The 22,600-nt window shown below is 27.8% G+C and overlaps 3 protein-coding genes across 3 annotated transcripts; 1 reads left to right on the top strand and 2 right to left on the bottom strand.

Moving 5' to 3' along the window:
* Positions 1 to 16,596: 16,596 nt before the first annotated feature.
* Positions 16,597 to 17,217, bottom strand: LOC136089968 (uncharacterized). Its single transcript, XM_065816071.1, has one exon. It carries the CDS (start codon positions 17,215 to 17,217, stop codon positions 16,597 to 16,599), a length of 621 nt encoding a protein of 206 aa, XP_065672143.1.
* A 147-nt stretch (positions 17,218 to 17,364) lies between these two features.
* On the bottom strand, positions 17,365 to 18,801 carry LOC136089967 (uncharacterized). Its single transcript, XM_065816070.1, has 2 exons — positions 18,701 to 18,801; positions 17,365 to 18,337 (listed from the first exon to the last, which is right to left on the bottom strand). The coding sequence occupies exons 1-2, from the start codon at positions 18,799 to 18,801 to the stop codon at positions 17,365 to 17,367; spliced, it is 1,074 nt and encodes a 357-aa protein (XP_065672142.1).
* A 1,427-nt stretch (positions 18,802 to 20,228) lies between these two features.
* On the top strand, positions 20,229 to 20,849 carry LOC136089966 (uncharacterized). The gene has a single exon (XM_065816069.1). It carries the CDS (start codon positions 20,229 to 20,231, stop codon positions 20,847 to 20,849), a length of 621 nt encoding a protein of 206 aa, XP_065672141.1.
* Positions 20,850 to 22,600: the final 1,751 nt, after the last annotated feature.

Raw genomic sequence — 22,600 nt, 5'->3', positions numbered from 1 at the left:
ATGAAGAATATACATATAATGTACATGCTTACATATATATTAATAAAATTGTTAAATTTTCTTACATATCAGTTCAAAATAGACCATTTCGAAAGAAAAAAAAAAATCTAAAAAAAACTATTTTTCGGTAAGGTACTAAGTAACTAGGTTACGTTGTTGCTCATAGTGCTAGTTTAGGGGTTTATTTGAATAATTAAACATAAAAACAGAAGTTTATGATCACATTTTTATTAATTAATTAAGTATATATGTGAATGCTTTAGCAGGTTTTCAGTATGATATTCATTAATTTTTTAAAACGTATAAATTTTAGCAGTAGCTGACAAATTTTAGTTACTAAGTTGTGAGTAGGGTTTTTTTTCTCGTAAATTTTGCATCCCGGATATAACGGTGTGTATTTTTCTATATCCCAAGATTTTACGGGATTCCGGCATTATTTTTATTTTTAATATATTTAAAATCAAAATTTAAATATAACAATATACAAACGGTTTATAGCGCAAATTTATATTATCCAACTAATCTAAATTATTTTTTAAACTAAAAATTGTCATAAAAAACATAAACAATTAACTTTTTGTTATGGCATTCATGGAGACGTCCACAGTCGCTAGCTTTGACACAGTTTTCTCAGTAGCTTGTTGCTAAATAAATATTGTTTTGTTTATTTATTTATTTTTGGTTATTTTAAATTTTCAATTCACTATTTTCATGTGGAAACTTATATCTAAATGAAACATTTTGTGTGAATTTTTTAAACGACAAATACGCCCGTTTGTAGAAAATCTTTTGTACATAACTTTTACACCGCACTTTTTGCAAGTGACAGATTTGACAGACTTTTCTTTACAAAATTATTGTTTTATATTCCCTTGGTTACTGTTATTTTACAACAAAAATATTTCATTTTAAATACACAATAAAACACAATACAATACAATAAAACTAAGTGTTTAAAAGTTAAATTATTTGAGATTAACTCAAATAAACGGCTTTTATCGTTTAAAACCATTAAATCTTTTTTTACTCTTATTTATATTAACAACATCGACAGAAGATAATGTTTTTTCTAAAATTTCCAAATTTTTATGAGAATATTTTAAATCTAAGAAATTAAAGCTTTTTGTAACAATCATATTATTTGTTTATTTTGTATTTTAATAATAAATATTTTTGTATAAATTAAGAAGGTTATAAGATTTTAGTGCCAGCGGTGTCAGTGGTACTAGATCCAAGTTGTTGAGTGTGATAAGCATTAAAGTAAATAACAACAAACTTATTAACAGATGGGTTAAGATTAAAGACATGGTTAATTTGATCAGAAAAGTGTGCAGTCTTTAGATGACTGAGAACAATAAAGGACAATGATAAATGCGATATAGTGAAGAGGGCTAAGTGGAAGCACGTAAAAGAATGTTAGAGAATTCAAACCTGATTTTTCGACAAATAAGTGAACTGATGCATAAGTAAACTATTCGGTATTCGGTGTAATTAGCAACATTTTACAAAATTCTGTATTCGGCGGAATATTTCAAACTATTTTACCGAATACCAAATACTGAAACATAAAAAAAAATTGCATTACAAATAGATTATGTAATTATAATAATACAATAAACAGATCAAATTATGAATATATTGTATATATAAGATTCTATTATTCACAAAAATCTTTTATTTAAAACAAGTTTAATACTTGAAATTTATGAGTGGTAAACTATGATGAATGATAACAAATTTTTTGGTATTTGTTGATAGCAAACGATTCCCCTTTTTCTCATAAATTATACCTATTTCCGAAATAAGCCGCTCACTATATACACAAATACCTAAAGAAAACGATAAAATTATTAGCAAATGCTAGGCTTGGGTATTGCTTTGCATTAGCTGACCACCACTTGTTAGGGTCTGCTTTCCGATCTAGGAAAATTGTTTTCATGAATATATTAATTTTATTTGCTATTGAACTTTTCTGTTCAACACCCTCATCTGTATGCGGGTTTTCTGTAGCAACTTCCTCAAAACAATTTCAGAAAATATTATGTATCTCAGTTGTTTTATCATTTTCATTTACAGTTTTTTTCTTATTACATTATTAAAGGAATCATGACCAGTTTTGTACAATAAGACAAATCGCTTTTGCTCTAATAATCTCTCCAATAATTAGTATTTATTGTAATATTTTGAATACAAAAAGCAAAAGTAAAAAGCAATTTGAACCAATCAACAAGTTAGATATAAAAAATTTTTCAAAGTTTTCTACAGATGAGATGCAAAAATATAACACATTTGGTAGCTGTTCGATAAAGAAAAGGTACTGTTATCTAGCAGATCATTTAAATAAAAATAAAAAATATATATTATTTTGATTGATGAAAATATTCAGGAAATTCAAAGTTATAAATTGAATTTTTCTGAAATACAGTACAGACATTCAAACGAAACTAAGTATAGGCTGTTTAGTAAATAAATGTTTATAGTCTAAATGCTATCTGCTAAATGTCGGTAGTCCAGAATTACTATTATCTTAGGCATGTGGGTGTTTTTCAGGTTTAAAAACTTTTGATTGTTAGTCACATTGTTAGTATTGGACTTTATTTGTGTTGTACAAAATGTTTGGAAAAACTTCCAAATCCAGACTGAAGGCTAATGTTTTTTTTACAGAGTGAAGTTGAATCAGAATGCGAATCTGAAAAAAGAAATATTAGAACATAATGAAACTATGAAACGAGATATGTCAATGAGTTTCACACAAATGACTATCTCTAAGAAAACAAAATCTAATGTAGAATTGAATATAATTAATTCTGAATTAAGTATTTCACTATTGAGTAAGAGTTCTACAGAAACAATTAACAAATTAAACTTTAGATTGTTTTCAAAGCATTTGTCAAAATGGGGCAAATGTATTTTGTCAAATAAAGATGATTTTAAAATGTTTACTGATTATTTTTCACTGAGTCAATTACATCAAAGTATTATCATTCAAAACACTTGCACAATTGATTATTTTTAGTTGACTATTTGGTGCTCATTTTTATTGTCAAAAACATCATAAATGTGTTTCAAGAGAATAAACAAGGCATAAAAATATATAATCGTATACTTGATACACTTTCTTTTATTGAAAGTTTTGAATGGAGTAGATTAAAAACTTCTTGTTATGAGATTACAACCAATTGATTCATTAACTTTCAGTGTTCTTGATACAAAATGCAATGCGTTCAGCCTTTTTTAAAAAGATTTTCAGGCAGTTAAATTTAAATTTTGAGTAGAGTAAGATGGGGTAATTTCGCCTCTAGTTCTTTCAATTTAAATAGTTTGAGAACCAAAAATAAAAATCGAATTTTTTTTTTATTGTTAATAATATTTTTGTAAACTTTACATACTTTAATTTTTTTTTTTTAAATAACTAGAACAGAAAAAATGAGGAAATTACCCCAACAAAATCTAATTTGGGCGAATTTCGCCATCTATATTATTTACAACATAAATTTTTTATTTTAAATTATAAATATTAAAAACACATTTACATTCAGTCAAATAAAAGAAATCGAACAATATTGAATAAGTGGGGGCATGACCATTGATACCGAGAGGTATCGGGCATATCCCCTCCCCCCTCCACCTTATTTACCTACCTTTTTTTTTTTTTTTCAGAAATGTAAGATATTTTACAAGCCATGAAAACGGTCCTGGGGGGTTTAGTTGACTAAAAAAAGAGTTTTAAGATAATCAAGCAAACTTAAAAAAAATCAATTTACAAATTATAATACATGAGAGATAAAGAGATAAAAGTCAAAAACTCATTGTTTTCTACATTTTACTGAACAATAAAATTCTATTGTATTTTTTTGGTCGACATTTCTCACAAACTCATTTTCGACAACAACTTTGCTCACATTGCAACCAAAGGTTTTGCTGACCAATTGTTGCGGTATTGAATGACACTTTGCTTTAATGGATTTAATCTCTGCTACATTAGATTTTCTGTTTTCACCGTGGTCACCTTCTTCACTGCCATCAGTTTTTTTTGCTTCAATAGTTGGTTTTGGTTTTTAGCTTTTTTTTTAGCTTCTGACTCTTCTTTTGCTACCTTCACTTGCTAAAAAATCAATAATTCTGTAACGCATTTACCTTCGACTACAACTTTGACTCGCTTTTTGGGCTTTTGATTTTGATTTCTTATTTGCAGGTGCCTTTTGAGATTTCTTTTAATTACGAGGCTCGCCAATTGTATTTCTTTTCGAACTAAATGAGGAGTATTGAATGATGGTAGTTGAGATGCTGTTGATGGAGTTGTTGGTAAAGCTTGGGAAGACGTTGATGGAGTTTCTAGTGCTATTTATGCAGATGTTAGTGGAGTTGTTGGTTGTGGTTTTGGTGCTGGTAGATTGTAAAGCTCTAAAAGCTTGAGTTTCTCTCTATCAACTGCATTTTTATTTAATGGATAGAGGCCTGTATTTTCAAAACCACTGACTGCATGTGATCTTTTAAAAGCCTACTCTGATGAATCTTACTTCAAAAGCAAGATAGGAAACATTAGCTTATCAACATTTCTAAAGCCAATTCTCTGTAGTGTTGTTGAAGAATTGCGAGCCAGACATTTTTAACGTGACAGTAAACGCCCGAAATTGATTGGTTTGAAAAATGTTGAAGAATGGGATGGTAAAATTACTAAACCAATATTATACTTTTGACAGTTGAATTGCTGCCATAGAAACATGACTTAAATGACCATCAGGTATTAAAACTACTCGGCTTTCACAATTTGCATTTTTAAAAGGAATGAAAACAGAGTTAATCCATTTGACAAATTGATCCTCCTCCATCCAGCCAGAAGAAGACACAGTGTAGTAAGTACCTGAAGGTCCACCAATACCCCATTGAGCCAAAAAATGTTATGCTTTGTAGACAACAAATATTGGCAAATAATCACCGTTGGCATTGCAGCAATTATTGACAGTGTAATGAACTTTTTCATTATTGCCACCAATAATGATTGGTCGCCTTGCTCCACTTCTAATTAAGGCTGTTTTTAAACCTTGATCACAATGAAACGTGACTTCGTCACAGTTAAAAATATTTTGTGGTTTGTCCAATACGTCAGCATTTTAGTAAGTTGTTTGAAGTGTTTTAAAAAATCCATCAATCACTTGGTTAGTGCATGAAGCCGCTTGTGCTGCTAAAATGCTTAGTGCTTTGTGTTGACTTAATTCATTTGACCAGCGTTATTTAAAACATAGGTACCACTCGGTTGTTGGCATTTCATTCTTAAATAAGGCAGTTTGATTTGTTTCTTTCAAATAGTTGAACACCACAGATTAAGTTTCTAAGAAAAATAAGCCGTAGCCCTAGTTACCTAAAACTTGAAGCATGTGAACGAGTAAGGATTCAGTCATATAGCTAAGATTTGTTAATGTACCAGCGCCAGGTATCCTTTCTGAATATTGAATTCTTCCTCCTAGTGTCCTTTAAGGTATATAGTATAATTCTGCAGCTCGCATGCAACTCAGTTTGCCAGCTTTAACTTTTGCAACCGCTTATTCCATTAGCTTTTCGCTATAATTCGTGACGGACTGTCTCTTGTAGTTTCGCGGTATTGTTGCTGATAACTGATCGATTTAATTAATTTGAATCGATTATATATTATAACATGACCTGAAAATTTAATTATCAAAACAAGAAAATGGAGATGATATTAGTTATATCACCTTAAATATATATACATACATACTAACACACACACATACATAGATACATACATACATAGATACATACATACATACATAGATACATACATACATAGATACATACATACATAGATACATACATACATACATACATACATACATACATACATACATACATACATACATACATACATACATACATACATACATACATACATACATACATACATACATACATACATACATACATACATACATACATATATCTATATATATATATATATATATATATATATATATATATATATATATATATATATATATATATATATATATATATATATATATATATATATATATATATATATATATATATACATATATATATGTATATATATATATATATATATATATATATATATATATATATATATATATATATATATGTATATATATATATGTATATATATATATATATATATATATATATATATATATATATATATATATATATATATATATATATATGTATATATATATATATGTATATATATATATATATATATATATATATATTTATATATATGAGCAGCTGAGTGCTTGAGGAATTAAAGTAAACTAAAATAAATTCAGTTAACGCAGAGCTGTATTTATACATAAATTTATATATAAATTTTTTGACGAATTTTTTAATGTTAACTTTTTCGGCAAGTACAAAAAGATGAAATATGTTAAAACCGCCTTTGACATTCAAATCATTAATCAATACTAGATTGAGTGCTCATGCTAAGGCACTAGATACAGTGCTAAAGGGATTCTCTAACATAACTAGTGTTTTAAAAAAAATTAAGTCTGATTCTTATGAAAAACCTATAACAAAAGTACAAGCAATTTCAATAAAAGAATCATGTGAAACATTCATCAAAAAAAGAATTAAAAGAAGTAGAAAATATGACGACGGAGTCGGAGATGCCACTAATAAAATTTTTAATGAAGACCAGCATTTTAAAGTTAATGTGTTTCTTATATGTGTTGATGAATTAAAAGCACAACTAACAAATAGGCAAAATGCTTAGGCAGAATTCGGTTGTTTATTCGGCTTCTTAAATAAATTGAATAATTTGACAGTTTCAGAAGTTTCGACAGCTGCTAATAACTTGCAAGTTGTATACAAAAATCATATTAATATGGATTTGGCTCACGAATTACTGCACTTTGAACAATTTTTTTTTGATATGTAAGACTTAGTAAACGATGTGTCACTTGAATTACAGATGTTTGAATTCATTAAAAAGTTAAATTTACAATAAGTTTTTGCTAATTTAGAAACTATCCTCAAAATATATCTATCAATGATGTTTTCAAATAGTTCAGGTAAAAGAAGCTTTTCTGTGCTAAAAAGAATAAAAAGTTATCTAAGAAAGTTATTCAATGCAGCAAAAGAGACTGCAAAATTTAGCATTTCTTGCTATAGAAAACAAAGTACTTGATGGGTTGGATACAGCAAGCATCATTAATCATTTGGCCCATTCAAAAATAAGAAAGAAGCAAATAATTTCCTAATCATTCAAACTTTTGTGTTTATTCTTGTATCTACCATTTGCCCATTTCACAATATCTTAATTATTCAAACTTGTCTTTTTGTTTTTGAAAATACATTTTTGATTTGGACTTGTTTTTTTTTAAAGTCCAGTTAGTATTATGGTTCTCAAATGCGCTTTATTTTGGGCATCAGTGCCTTTTTTTTTCTTATTCAAAGAGGCTCAAAATTTACTAGGTCCCGGGGCCCATAGTACCATAAATTAGCACTGTTTAAAGTCTGATGATCAGAAAACAAAAACTAATACTTTTTCAAAAAGCGTATAAAAAGCTTTTTTAAAAAAACATTACATTGACGTTAAATATTAATCTGAGTAAAACGTATTACTGGTTTACAAAAACCTGTGTTTGGATATTGATCATCATACAAACTCATCACCATTGGGTCACGTGAGCTAGTTTTTTGGTACTGCATCTTGAAAGCTTACCTAATTTTTCTTTCAAAATTAACTTAATGATAAAACTTTAAAATCAGTCCAGTAATTAATTCCTTATATTCCTAATTTGTTTGATACACCAGAATAATTCCATTTGCCCACATGAATCAATTTTTTGTGTTCTAAAAACCGTGTTGACATTTTCAAACCAGTTTTACCTACATGATTTACCGCAACTACAAGTTAGTTAATACATTAAATTTATATTTTTTTTCTGATTGTATAATATAATAAATTTTAACAAAGAGCTTTAAACAATAATATTGAAAAAAAATAGTCTGAACTTCTCATATTTTGCAATATACAAAATAAATAGAAAGAGACTCAAAGAAGGCACGGATGATAAGACTATTATCTCAACCTTTTTATAGAGAATCTTTGATAAACCTTTTTTTTTAATCATTTATATATATATAAATATATATATATATATATATATATATATATATATATATATATATATATATATATATATATATATATATATATATATATATATATATAGCAATATATATATATTTACGTTTTCATAAATTTTTTTATTTGCTTTATATATATATATATATAGCAAATAACAAAGTTTATGAAAACGTAATTAAAGATAAAACATTAAAAATAACGTAAAACATAAAACAGCATAAAATAATCAAACAAACAAACAAAAAATGACTACTTATAAAATGTGTTTCCGTAAGAGGGGAGAGCGGGGTTGACTGTCACACTTTTTACTGTTTGGAATGCCATTTATTTAATTTTTGATCAAAGGGAGCACAGTTTTACACAAAAGTGTGTTGTCCACTTCAGCATTTTTATTATATCAATTTATTTTACAAAAAATGCATATTCAATGAGAAACATCAATTTTAAAAAGTTCACAAGAGTGTGACAACAAACCCCTCTACGAGAGTTGGTTACCACACGACGGGGTTGGTTCTCCTACGATTACATCAGTTGATTTTTTATTAAAATATAATTAATTGTGTAGAGAATATTCTTAGCTCTGCTTTTGGAAATGGTCTTTTTCTTTCTGGGGTGACATATTTAGGCCTACTGATATCAGGGTCTACATCAGGTTGTAAGCCATAATTCTGCTGAAGTACATTTCTAAAATATCTACTGTGGGTTTTCATGAGTTCCTCTGAGCCTTGAACTTGTCCTTTAGATAAGCCTGATTGAAGATCAGAGTTAGTGGATGGACCTTTACCAGGCATATCAACAGGTTGAAAGGTTGTTTCAGAGTTCTCAACAAAAAAGGGTATTTCCAAAATATTCATACGATCAGTTACACAACTGGGAGCAAACTCATCATCAGAAAAAATGTCTGGATTCAAAAAAAATATCCCGTTGAAGGAAAACCACTTTAAATATTTCGTGAAGTAGCAGTCGTGGGAAGCGCAACCTTCAAAGTTGTTGGAATGTCATATATGGTCAATGTTTTTCCAAGATGCATAAATAACCAAGAGTCAACTGAAGTGTTAATGTGTGTTTTAAGTGGGAATTATACTGATTTGTCCAATGGTTGTAGTTTGTGTGTGCAGTGTGGTGGAAATGTCAGCATCACCACTCCATTGTCTTTAGCAAAATATAAACCTTCAATGCTTAAGTGTTATCAAGCAGTAAAAGACAGAGTTTCTCTTTATTGCACCTTGTATTTATTACAAAGTGTTTTATATATTTCATAAAGTTAGCTTCGTTCATCCAGCCACTTGCATTGAATTTCCTGTACTTCCTGGTGGAGCATCTCTAATAAAATAATCTTTGAAATAAATCCGAGGAAAAATGAAAAATGGAGGAATACTATTGCCCGTAGCATTTACTGTGCAAGCAGGTGTAACTAGTGCCCCTCTTTCTGCAGAAGTATTGGCCCCAATCTACTTTAAACCCTGTCTTGTATTAATTTTATTAGGTTTTTGTACTGTGGTAACTGCTGTTTTATCAATATTCCATATGTCATTAGGAGAAAATGAATAACGTCCAAAGCATTTTTGTATATTGTCAAAGAATAGTTTTACATTTACTTAATTGAAACTAGAAGCTTAACCTGGTTGCTTCAGGCTGCCTAATGGAGATCTGTTGATGGCGTTTCATAAATCCAGTAAACCAATCTTTTTCTGCTTCTTTTAATTTCATTTAAGATTCTAGAACAGAAATACAAGTTTCTTCTGCCAGTTGAAAAGCCAGCTTTTTTACTTCCTTAGGAGACAACCCAAATTACATTTCAGAAGCTTGCAAAAGATGTGACCAGTTATTTTATAATAATGTCTGGCTATATCTGTTAATTTTCAATATTCCCAACACTAATACTTTGAGACTTCCCTAGTACGTAAGTCAGTGTTAGTTTCTTGCAATATCTCGCTAGAGTTAGATAATATATACCATAGTCTTATGCTACCCCTCTGATACATTTGACATTCGTTTTGACATCTTCAATCGCTCGAAGCATAGTCTCTTTTTTGTTGCTTACATTTAATTTTCTACAAAAATGTCGCGGCATTTCTGTAGAAAAAAAAAATACATTCGTTATGTAAAATATTTTATTTTCAATTAAAAAGGTTTATGGGATTGCTTGTCACAGTGTGACAACCATCCCTAAACAAAATGTGACAAGCAATATTTTATCACTAATAATATTTGGAGCATGATTTTGTATAGATGCACATGCTTTAATAGCAGTTTGTTAGTTGATTTAAATTCATAAATTGGTGAACTAACTAGATTATTCAATGTTAAAAACATCTATTATTTTCTAAATTCAGTAGAAGAAAAATACAAAATATCAAAAAAAAAATTTTCAAGGCTTAAAATGAAATTTTTCCAATAACTTTTTTTGTAATGGTCTGATCAACTTGAAATCAAGTGGGTAGATAAACGTTCTCGATGTTTATTAAACAAGTTATTTAAAAGTACGGCATATTTTATAGTCTTTTCAATATAAGCCTAATTGCAAAATGCTTCCTAAATGCTCAAAAAACTCTTATTTCTCTAGTTTTTTTCCTCAAACATCAGTTCTTTGGAATTCGCTTCCTTCATTTTGCTTTTCTGATTCATATAATTTGCAATCTTTTAAGTTTTCTGTCAATTGTTATCTTGCTCTACAATCTTCGTCTTTTTTTTTCCAGTAACTTCCAACTCTAATAGTGGTTGCTTGCAGCCTTGCTAGAAGCGAAAATGTTATAAAATAAAAGCGTTGTGACAACCAACCCCGCTCTCTCCTACACTAAAGTTTATAGTTAATAAATTATTAATGCAAAATAAAAAAAATTAAAAAATTAAATAAAGAGAAAAAAGAGAAGAAAAATATGATCGGGAAAGATACATGTCAGGAATTGAGAAGATGCAAAAAAACGAAAGAAACGAGGACATGTTATTATTGTATAGACTTATTATTTTATAAACACCTGGTTTTTTTAACTTGTTAATATCGTTTCTAAGTGAGAACTAGATTTAAAGACAGCTCCGTAACCAAAATTTCTATATATATTTTTTTTTAAGTTTCGGGCTTATTCCAGGTATCCACAGTAGCAAAACAGGCTTTTATAACACACTATAAACAAAATTTCGGACAAGTTTTAATTGCATTTATTATGTAATTTATTTCATGCACGCAAAAAACCTTTATACGTATATGAAAGAGGATTTTATAATCTATTTATATTTAATTTAATTAAGTTAAAAATGTTATTTAAATATTAAAAATAAAATGGTCAAAGTAAAGAACCTCGAAAAAATTATGAAAATGTTTTTCTAAAAAAATCGAGAAAAAGGTAAAGCGTTTGTTGCTAAGCAGTTTATGGAATGGGGTTTACCCAGATCAATTGCTAACGATAAAATTGTAAAATTGGAGAATGGATCTCTAAAAAGAAAAGTTGGTCAAATTGCTAAGGTAGCTACTAAAGAAAATATTCCAAAGATTGCTGCATTTTTTGAAAATAAGTCAGGGTGCTCCCAAAAGAAAGTAGCTCAAGTTTTTAACTGTAGTCAAACTCGAATTTCCCAAGTATTAAAACAATGACTAACATTCAAAAAAATAAATCGTCCTGATCGTAGCCATCAGTAGAAGAAAGCTATGCGTCCTAAATGTCGTAAATTGTACGAAAATTATAAAAACTTGGATTTGTTATGGATGATGAAAGCTATCTTACCTTAAACAATAGCACAATAGCTGATAATGATAGGTTTTATGCCGCTGATCCTTCTCAATGTTCTGACCAAGTAAGATACAATTTGCGTAAAAATTACGAGGACAAGCTCTTAGTTTCTTGTTGCATCAGCCCCCATAGAATAAGCCCTCTTTATATTCATCACAGTAAGCAGGCAATCAACCAGTACACTTATAAAGAGATGCTAGAAAAAACTTTACTTCCTCTAGTATCAGAATATTATAAAAATGACAATGAGTTTATCTTCTGGCCTGATATAGCTCGATCACATTACGCAAAGTCGACTTCGACTTTTTAAAATTGAAAAAAATCAAAGTTATACCCAGAGATATGAACCCAGCTAACGTTCCAAAAGCAAGACCAATTGAAAACTTTTGGGGTGAATTAAAAAGGCTTGTGTACGAATAATTGGAGAGCTGAGAATTTGGAAGAGCTTGGAGCAAGAATTAGATATTGTTATTCAAAGATGAATAAAGAAATTTTCCTTATTCAAATTAAACATCTTTCAAAAAAACTTTATAATATTGCAAAATATGGTATTTGAATTATTTTAATATATTTATAAACTACGTATACCAACATATTAACAGTTGAAATATTAAATAATAAAACTTATCAGTTCTTAAAATAATAATATTTAAATTTTGTCCAAAATTTTATTTATAAGGTGTTATTTCTACAACTTTAAATTTAGTTCTTTTAGATAAATCAGAGTCATTATTGAGCTAATTTAAAATAATTTCCGTTGCTTCCTAATTGGTATAGATTGATATAGGTTTACGGCATCGCAATAATTCTCATTAAATAGTTTTTATCTGGCTTGTGTACTTTTATTGCGCCAAGCATGCGTGGAGATAAAGGATCACTTGAAAAAAGATGCTTGTATTTACTTTTGGTAAATCAATTTTTAATGTAAATCTCTGAGTCTTGTCTGAAACAAAAGGGTAATTTTGTGTATCATATTGTGTATCATGTTTTTAGGAGCAAATCTGAAGTTTTGATTCGAACTAAACCAGCCCTTCATTATGCATGACAAAAACATTAAACTAAAAAGATTAAATGTTTTTGTCTAGTATAATTTCTCATACTGCTTTTCTTTAAACAGATGTAAAGATACTTCGATGCAAAGAAGATGTATTTCGCGTGCTTTTTAGCACACGAAATTTATCTTCTTTGTCGGTATTAGAGTGGTCTATATTTATAGAATAGATCAAAATATATTAAAATATTTAAGTTAAAAAAATAAGACTTTTATTATGGGACTTTAAATTTCATGTCATTTGGCATTTATTTAGCCATATATTTAAAATCAATAAAATATAATAATATAATAAATATTTTTGCTACCGAATTTCAACACCGGTTATATAAAATCTTGTTTGACGTGAAAACTGACGTTTGATCTCGTTACAACGGTATTTTTATAACGGCTTCTTTTTTAATGACATGAAAGTATAAGTCCTATAAAAAAGTCCTATTTCTTTCATTTAAATTGGTAAGTTGTACGAATAAGGCATATATATCATTGTGTGGTTCTCCTCTGATATTTGAAGATGGATCTTTTAGAGTTAAAGAAAAAGTTTTTAGTTTGGATGCCACCATTTTACTTTGTTTAAATTAGTTTTTACTTTAAAACACTGGATGAGGTTCCCTCTAATTCTTCTGGTATTGAGACTTTCTAACCAAGCTCGATAAACGTTGTTCACATGACTTGTGATTTAAACCTGGTACAAGCTTTGTAGCTATTTGCTGAACTCTTTCAAGTTTTTTTACTTCATTTTTCAAATGTGTATTCCAAACTGGTGCACAAAATTCTAATTTCGGCCTAACATAAGTTGTATATAATTTAGTAAACAAGTCAGTTGACCAGAATACAAATGTCCGCTTTAGTGTACCTAGTTTTAAGTAAGCTTTATTGGTTATTGTTGTGATGTGGGCTTTCTATTTCAGATTATTATTTATGTTAATACCTAGGTCTTGTAACTGTGTTGTTTCATTTAATTTGATGATTGTTCTATCATGGGTTGTATATATAACTATTCAGATTATTACTTATGTTGATGTCGCGTAAAAGAGCTTAACATCTCCTACTGTTGTGTTTTTTATTTAGTTTGCTATTTTCAGTAATTTTCTTCTATTTATAACATACTATCGATTATGTTTTTTATGATATATTAGTTTTTAAAGTGGAAAGTGTAACTTTGTTTGAAAAATTTTTTTAAGTTTATGTAAAATTAATAAATCATTTTAAATATATTAAATTACACTTTATTTAGTTTGATTTCTCTATATACCTTCCCTTGCCTAGATTTAATCAAGTCTAAGGTGTATACTGTTTATCATTGCATTTTTATATAACTTTTCATATATTCACGAGCTTTTTTATAAATATATATATATGTATATATATATATATATATATATTTATAAATAATTTTCATAAATCACGAGCTTTTTTAAATATATATATATTTAAAAAAGCTCGTGTCTTGTTTTATATATATATATATATATATATATATATATATATATATATATATATATATATATATATATATATATATATATATATATATATATATATATATATATATATACATATATATATATATATATATATATATATATATATATATATATATATATATATATATATATATATATATATATATATATATATATATATATATCATATATATATATATATATATATATATATATATAAAGACTTACTATCAAAGACGTACTGCAACGAAGACCTAAAAGTAAAGAAAAAAGAAATTTGCTAAAGAATAAATGAACTTCATGATTCAAAATAATTTTTTTAAGCTTAAAACTTCGTTTGCTAATTTTTTTAAATATTCGTGGAACATTTCGTGAGTTTTTTTCAAGTATTTTTTAATTTGGTTAAAATTTGGTTTAAAACATTCGTAAAAATTATGCTTGATAAATACTCCGAAAAAATAACAAGAAATATGTTCTTATAAAAGTAAATATAAAAAGTTTTAAACAAAAAATAATTTCTTAATTATATACTGTATGTAGTGCAAACAACATCAAATTTAAAAAATGAGTTAAAAAACAAAAAACATTATATATTACAGTAAAAAAAAAAATTGCAATCCAAAAGAAAATTAAAAAAAATATATTTCATAGTATATGATAGTAAAAAGCTAATCAGGTTCAACTGATGATATACAAAACCTTTCTTTTTAATTAGCTAAGGCATTTTATTTGCGGGGATGTCACAGAAATAATTTAACACCTTTATTATACGAGCTCGTTGGACAATTTCCGCAAGCACTGTGTGAAAAACTTTTACATTATTTTTACCAAAGAAACTCTCAATATGATAAAAAAAAACTTAAAACGAGTGGCGCAAAATAGTAATGACATAACTCACAGTTAAAAAACGTTTTTAAATTATTATAAAATAAAACTATTATATGGGAAAAATGCATCAAGTTATTTAAAATGCATAAGTTAACAACTGCTTGGGTCATCTCAATTTATAGAAAAACATATTGCGTATCCATGCGTAGAATAAAAATTTGTCTAAATTGATTTTATAACCAAAGTTTTTACATTCTACAACAGTTCCTAAGCATTTTATTAAATTCAAACTTTCCTGAGATCTCAGCCAGCTTTGCAGTGTTTCTAACAAATTTTATGATCAAAATTGTTTACTGTTTAGACTCATGAACAAAAAATCCGAATCATTTCAAAACTTTATTTTTGTAAAATCCTAGTAGAATATTGGTTTAGAAAGTAATATCTTCCTATTTTTGTCCATATTATCTCTAATTTTTATAAAGGTTTCTAATTTTATTTTCAAACACTTTATTTATAATCGTCGGCAAATGTTTGACGACAACACAAATTTGTTTATTTCACAACATTACTATATTATTTGAAATTAATTTTCCGACTGGTTCAAAGTAAACAAACTTTCAGTACACACTAAAAAATTTTGATGTTATATTTTAAAAAAATATAACGACAAAGTTGCGCGAACTAACATCATTATAACATCAATATAACGTTATTATATCATCAAAATAATGTTATATCTGAAAAATATAACATTATTTTTGAAGATATAACATCAATATAACGTTATTATAACATCAAAATGATAATATCAAAGGAATATAACATCATTTAGATGTTACAATAACGTTATATTGATGTTATATGTTGAAAAATAACGTTATATTTTTTAGATATAACATCAATATAACGTTATTACAACATCAAAATGATGTTATACTTGAAAAATATATATATATATCGCATATAATATATAACATATATATATATATATAACAAATATATATATATATATATATATATATATATATATATATATATACATAAATATATATATATGTATATATATATATATATATATATATATATATATATATATATATATATATATATACATAAATATATATATATATATATATATATATATATATATATATATATATATATATATTTTTTTTTTTTTTTGAAAGATGACATCTTGTATGAGAGTATATTATATATTATTTTAAAACATCAAGAAATACAGTTTCTCTCAATACAAATAATATTATTTTATAAGAAATTTTCGCTGGGTTATAGATACCAGCATCATCAGCTTGTAAAATGTTGCAATAATTTTTAATCGTTATAGTTTATATAAAATTGTTACTATTGACGTCAGCGGTTGAATGGCTTCTTTTGATTTTTAAATTTTAAAAATGGCGTCCAAAACATAGTTTTTACATATTGGCCTTCATCAAGGTTAATTCCGCCGTTTCGCGCAGAGCACATGTTGTTTTGTATTTCTAACGCCTCTCTAATTTTTCTTTCAAACTTTTTATTTTCTACTTTTAACGTTCTTGTTTTTTCCCAAATAATATTTTCTTTGCAAAAGGTTTTGTGATATGCTAATGCAGATTGATTAGGCTTGTTTTCATTAATGCTCTTTTGATGTTGATGCATCCGCGTACTTACCTGCATTTTTGTTTCACCTATGTAGACTTTGGAGCAGTTGCATTTTATTATATACGTTCCAGGTTGGCTGTTACTTGGTAGTTTTGTTTTGTTTTTTGATGTTAATAAAGATCTTAAATTTGGGTTTGATTTAAATACTGCTCTGTACCCTGCTTTTCGGAATATTTTTCGAAGTTTTGGTGAAAGGCCTGGTACCCAAGGTAAAGACACTACAGGAAGATTGTTGCATTCTGATGGAATTTTGTTTTTATTTTGTCTTTTTTGATGGAATTGGTGTGTAATATTCCTCAATAGCTTTTCATCGTACCCATTTTCAATAAACATGTCAATTAAAAAATTTATTTCGTTTTGCAAATGATGTTTACTACAGATGGAGTAAGCTCTGTGGAGAAAACCTTTAAATATAGCTGTTAAAATATTTGGATCGTGATTTGAATGCGGTTTAATTTGAATGTTAGTGATTGCCTCTTTTCAATATACTTTGTACTCATATTTTCCTAGTGTGTTATTTGTAATGGTTATGTCAAGAAAGTTAAGCGTTTTTGTTTCGTTTTCAACTTCAATTGTGTATTGTATTGCAGGATGTTGTTGATTTAAAATATCTTGGAACTGTTTTGCTTGTTTGATGTTAGGAAATCTTGCATGACTATCGTCAACGTATCTTAAAAATGATTTTAGATTAAGTGCCGGATTTTGTGTCAAAGCCATTTTAATTGCATTATTTTCATGGAATTGTAGAAAAAATTCCGCGAGAACAACCATGAAAGAAAGTCCGATTGGTCCTGAGTTTTCCATTACGTGAATCTCATTGTTCCAATGAAAATAACATTGATATAAGCAAAGTTCTATGAGTTGCTTTGTTTCAGGTATACTTAGTTTTGTTAAGTTTTTATATGATAAAGTGTTACTTAATTGTTCTAAAAGTATAACGGTGGCTTCTTTTAACGGAATTGACGGGTACAAATTTACAACATCATAAGATACTTGAATATCATTGTTGGCGACATTCCAATTTTCAGCTTTTTTTATAAAGTCAAAAGAGTTTTTTAATCGTGTCGGATTTTCATTTAAGACTGGTTGTATTATCTTAACTAAGAATTCTGATATTCCGTGGTTTGGTGTGCCAATGGTAGAGATAATTATTCTCATAGGGTACGATTTTTCCGGTTTATGAGCTTTTATTACTCCATACATTCGAGGTGGAATAGGATCACTTGGATATATTTTTTCGTATTCCTCTTTAGAAAAACGCTGTTTTTTATTTAGTTTTGAAAGAAATCTTCTAATTTTTGCCGCGTAACTGGCAGTAGGGTCTTCACTAATAATTTTTGTCGGACCAATTTGTTCACGGATTTTTTCTAAAGCTTTAGAATGTTCAATTCTTACAAAACCTGTTCCTTTGTCAAACGGGTATATAGCAATGGTTTCATCGTTTTTTATTTCTCTAAAAGATATCCTCTGTTCTTTTGTCAGATTGTTATTTATTTTTTTTCTCCGTTTTTAGTATTCTTAAAACATTTTTTCTTAAATTTTGTGCGTTTTCTACTTTGTTGTTGTATTCTAATTTTAACGCAGAAGACTCTGTTGTTGTTATAATATCCATGTATGGTATCGACTTTAAAGATGGTACAAAATTTGGACCAAGGTTTAGAAAATCATTGTGACTTATGGAAATATCGGTATCGCAAAGGTTTAAAACTGCGTCCTTTTTATATTTTGTTGTTTTTCTCGCAATATCTTTTCTATTTGCATGTTCACTTTGAAGTATGTTAAATTTTTTATTAATCGTTCTTTTGATTTAACAAACATGCTTTCCTCTGATTTTTCAGTAATTTGTTCTAATTTAATATAGTCTTCTTCATTAAGTTTACATTTAAGAAAGTTTTGAAGTTTTTTAACATCATTCATAAAATTAAAGAATCGTTTCTTTGAATCATTTTTTATGCAAATTAAGAGTTCAAATCTAAAACGAAAAATTATACCTACTGCTCTTTTACTTTTTATTAGAGAGTTTATTCGTAACGATTTTGGAATAATTTTATGTTTTTCGCATTTTTGTAAAAAAATGTATTGGTTTTTCGATTTAGCAACAGATTTTTTTAACGATTGTAATTGTTCAGTGCTTTTGTAGATTTCAGCTCCGTATTTAGCTGTAATTAGAAATTTGAAAGATGACATCTTGTATGAGAGTATATTATATATTATTTTAAAACATCAAGAAATACAGTTTCTCTCAATACAAATAATATTATTTTATAAGAAATTTTTCGCTGGGTTATAGATACCAGCATCATCGGCTTGTAAAATGTTACAATAATTTTTAATCGTTATAGTTTATATAAAATTGTTACTATTGACGTCAGCGGTTGAATGGCTTCTTTTGACTTTTAAATTTTAAAAATGGCGTCCAAAACATAGTTTTTACATATTGGCCTTCATCAAGGTTAATTCCGCCGTTTCGCGCAGAGCACATGTTGTTTTGTATTTCTAACGCCTCTCTAATTTTTCTCTCAAACTTTTTATTTTCTACTTTTAACGTTCTTGTTTTTTCCCAAATAATATTTTCTTTGCAAAAGGTTTTGTGATATGCTAATGCAGATTGATTAGGCTTGTTTTCATTAATGCTCTTTTGATGTTGATGCATCCGCGTACTTACCTGCATTTTTGTTTCACCTATGTAGACTTTGTCAATTCCGTCAATTCCGTCAATTCCGTTAAAAGAAGCCACCGTTATACTTTTAGAACAATTAAGTAACACTTTATCATATAAAAACTTAACAAAACTAAGTATACCTGAAACAAAGCAACTCATAGAACTTTGCTTATATCAATGTTATTTTCATTGGAACAATGAGATTCACGTAATGGAAAACTCAGGACCAATCGGACTTTCTTTCATGGTTGTTCTCGCGGAATTTTTTCTACAATTCCATGAAAATAATGCAATTAAAATGGCTTTGACACAAAATCCGGCACTTAATCTAAAATCATTTTTAAGATACGTTGACGATAGTCATGCAAGATTTCCTAACATCAAACAAGCAAAACAGTTCCAAGATATTTTAAATCAACAACATCCTGCAATACAATACACAATTGAAGTTGAAAACGAAACAAAAACGCTTAACTTTCTTGACATAACCATTACAAATAACACACTAGGAAAATATGAGTACAAAGTATATTGAAAAGAGGCAATCACTAACATTCAAATTAAACCGCATTCAAATCACGATCCAAATATTTTAACAGCTATATTTAAAGGTTTTCTCCACAGAGCTTACTCCATCTGTAGTAAACATCATTTGCAAAACGAAATAAATTTTTTAATTGACATGTTTATTGAAAATGGGTACGATGAAAAGCTATTGAGGAATATTACACACCAATTCCATCAAAAAAGACAAAATAAAAACAAAATTCCATCAGAATGCAACAATCTTCCTGTAGTGTCTTTACCTTGGGTACCAGGCCTTTCACCAAAACTTCGAAAAATATTCCGAAAAGCAGGGTACAGAGCAGTATTTAAATCAAACCCAAATTTAAGATCTTTATTAACATCAAAAAACAAAACAAAACTACCAAGTAACAGCCAACCTGGAACGTATATAATAAAATGCAACTGCTCCAAAGTCTACATAGGTGAAACAAAAATGCAGGTAAGTACGCGGATGCATCAACATCAAAAGAGCATTAATGAAAACAAGCCTAATCAATCTGCATTAGCATATCACAAAACCTTTTGCAAAGAAAATATTATTTGGGAAAAAACAAGAACGTTAAAAGTAGAAAATAAAAAGTTTGAAAGAAAAATTAGAGAGGCGTTAGAAATACAAAACAACATGTGCTCTGCGCGAAACGGCGGAATTAACCTTGATGAAGACCAATATGTAAAAACTATGTTTTGGACGCCATTTTTAAAATTTAAAAATCAAAAGAAGCCATTCAACCGCTGACGTCAATAGTAACAATTTTATATAAACTATAACGATTAAAAATTATTGTAACATTTTACAAGCTGATGATGCTGGTATCTATAACCCAGCGAAAATTTCTTATAAAATAATATTATTTGTATTGAGAGAAACTGTATTTCTTGATGTTTTAAAATAATATATAATATACTCTCATACAAGATGTCATCTTTCAAAAAAAAAAAAAAAATATATATATATATATATATATATATATATATATATATATATATATATATATATTTATGTATATGTATATATATATATATATATATATATATACATATATATATATTTATGTATATATATATATATATATATATATATATATATATATATATATTTTATTAGCACTTGAATAAACCATATGTTTTTAAAAAGTTGGTTGCTTTATGTGACTTGTAAAGAAAAGTTTCCTTTAAGATCATTTTTTGTATAATACCGAGTGTTTGTGCATAACTCGAAGGATATGTCAGGTCCATAAGGTAATACACAGCAATAATGCAACAAAACACTTCGCTGACTGATGAAATTTGTGCTTTCTTCAACTCACACCCATTTCTACTGCGAATCATAAAATGGGTTTCGTTGAATACCACTTGTGGACCCAGTATTGATACTTGTAGCATTTCATCCAGATCATCAGACTGTTATTAAATAGTTTTATAATCAAAATATTATATTGCATTTTGTAAATTGTAATAATTTTTAATTTGGAAAATAATATAATATTTAGGTCTCGTTCTACTTCTCCCGAGAATTTTCTATTTCTCGTTTCTCACGAGAAGTCCCATTTCTCACAAGAAACGAGAAAGAGATGAGATCTCGCTCATGGTTAAATTTTTTGAAAAAAAAAATGCTTCATTTAATAAAAGATATTTAATAGATGTTCGGAAAGAATTTTTTTTTGTTTTTGAATGTTTGAAAACTATAGTGAATTATGCTGGACATTGCTGTTTTTCTCCAAAATTGTGAACTAATTGCAAACATTAAAAATAAGTCGCACATTCTTCTGCATACTCCATGGTAAAACAGCAAAAAAGTTTAAACAACCGTTTAGTACCATCTTTAATTGATGACCCAGATGTAGTTAGCGATTTCTCAGCAGCTATTTTTATCAACAGAACTTTGTCCCTGATATTACCTTGTATGAGAAGCAATATTGTGTTTTATGAGAAGCAACACAAACTATCTTGAGTAGAGTAAAGATAGTTTGCGTTCGAAGTTGTTGAGTTATGATGTAATATAGTTAGTTGTTGTGTTTGAAGTTATTTTGATTTGTTGAGTTCGTTGCGTTTTGGGTTAAGGCGTTCCATGATTTGACTACACGTTTGGTGAAGAAGTTCTTCTTTCTGCGCGTTTCAAAACAGTTGTGCATTAATTTATTTTTTGTGTCCGTAAGGTAAAAAAATGTAGTTTGATGACATTGAGTTGGTTAAAGCTTTGTTTATGCAAAATTATTTTTTGATCTTCGAATGGTGAGTCATTATAGCGTCTAGATCTCGTTATGATGTTATGCACAATAGCTAGTGCAGTTGGTCTACAGTGTTGTTCATTATATAATTTGCTCCTAATTTTTTGTTTTTGAAACTAGCTGAGTAAGCAGGGGTGGATCTAAGGTACAACATATAAGACGGCCACCAAAGGAGAAATTGTATTACAATTTCTCCTTAGGCGATGTAATTTACTTTACTTTTCAAAATTCCATCCGGCATTTTTTATTATTAACGGTT

Source organism: Hydra vulgaris, chromosome 13, assembly GCF_038396675.1.
Source record: "Hydra vulgaris chromosome 13, alternate assembly HydraT2T_AEP".
Taxonomy (NCBI): domain Eukaryota; kingdom Metazoa; phylum Cnidaria; class Hydrozoa; order Anthoathecata; family Hydridae; genus Hydra; species Hydra vulgaris.
The sequence above is the reverse complement of the archived record's forward strand: the minus strand, read 5'-3'. Positions and strand labels throughout refer to the sequence as shown.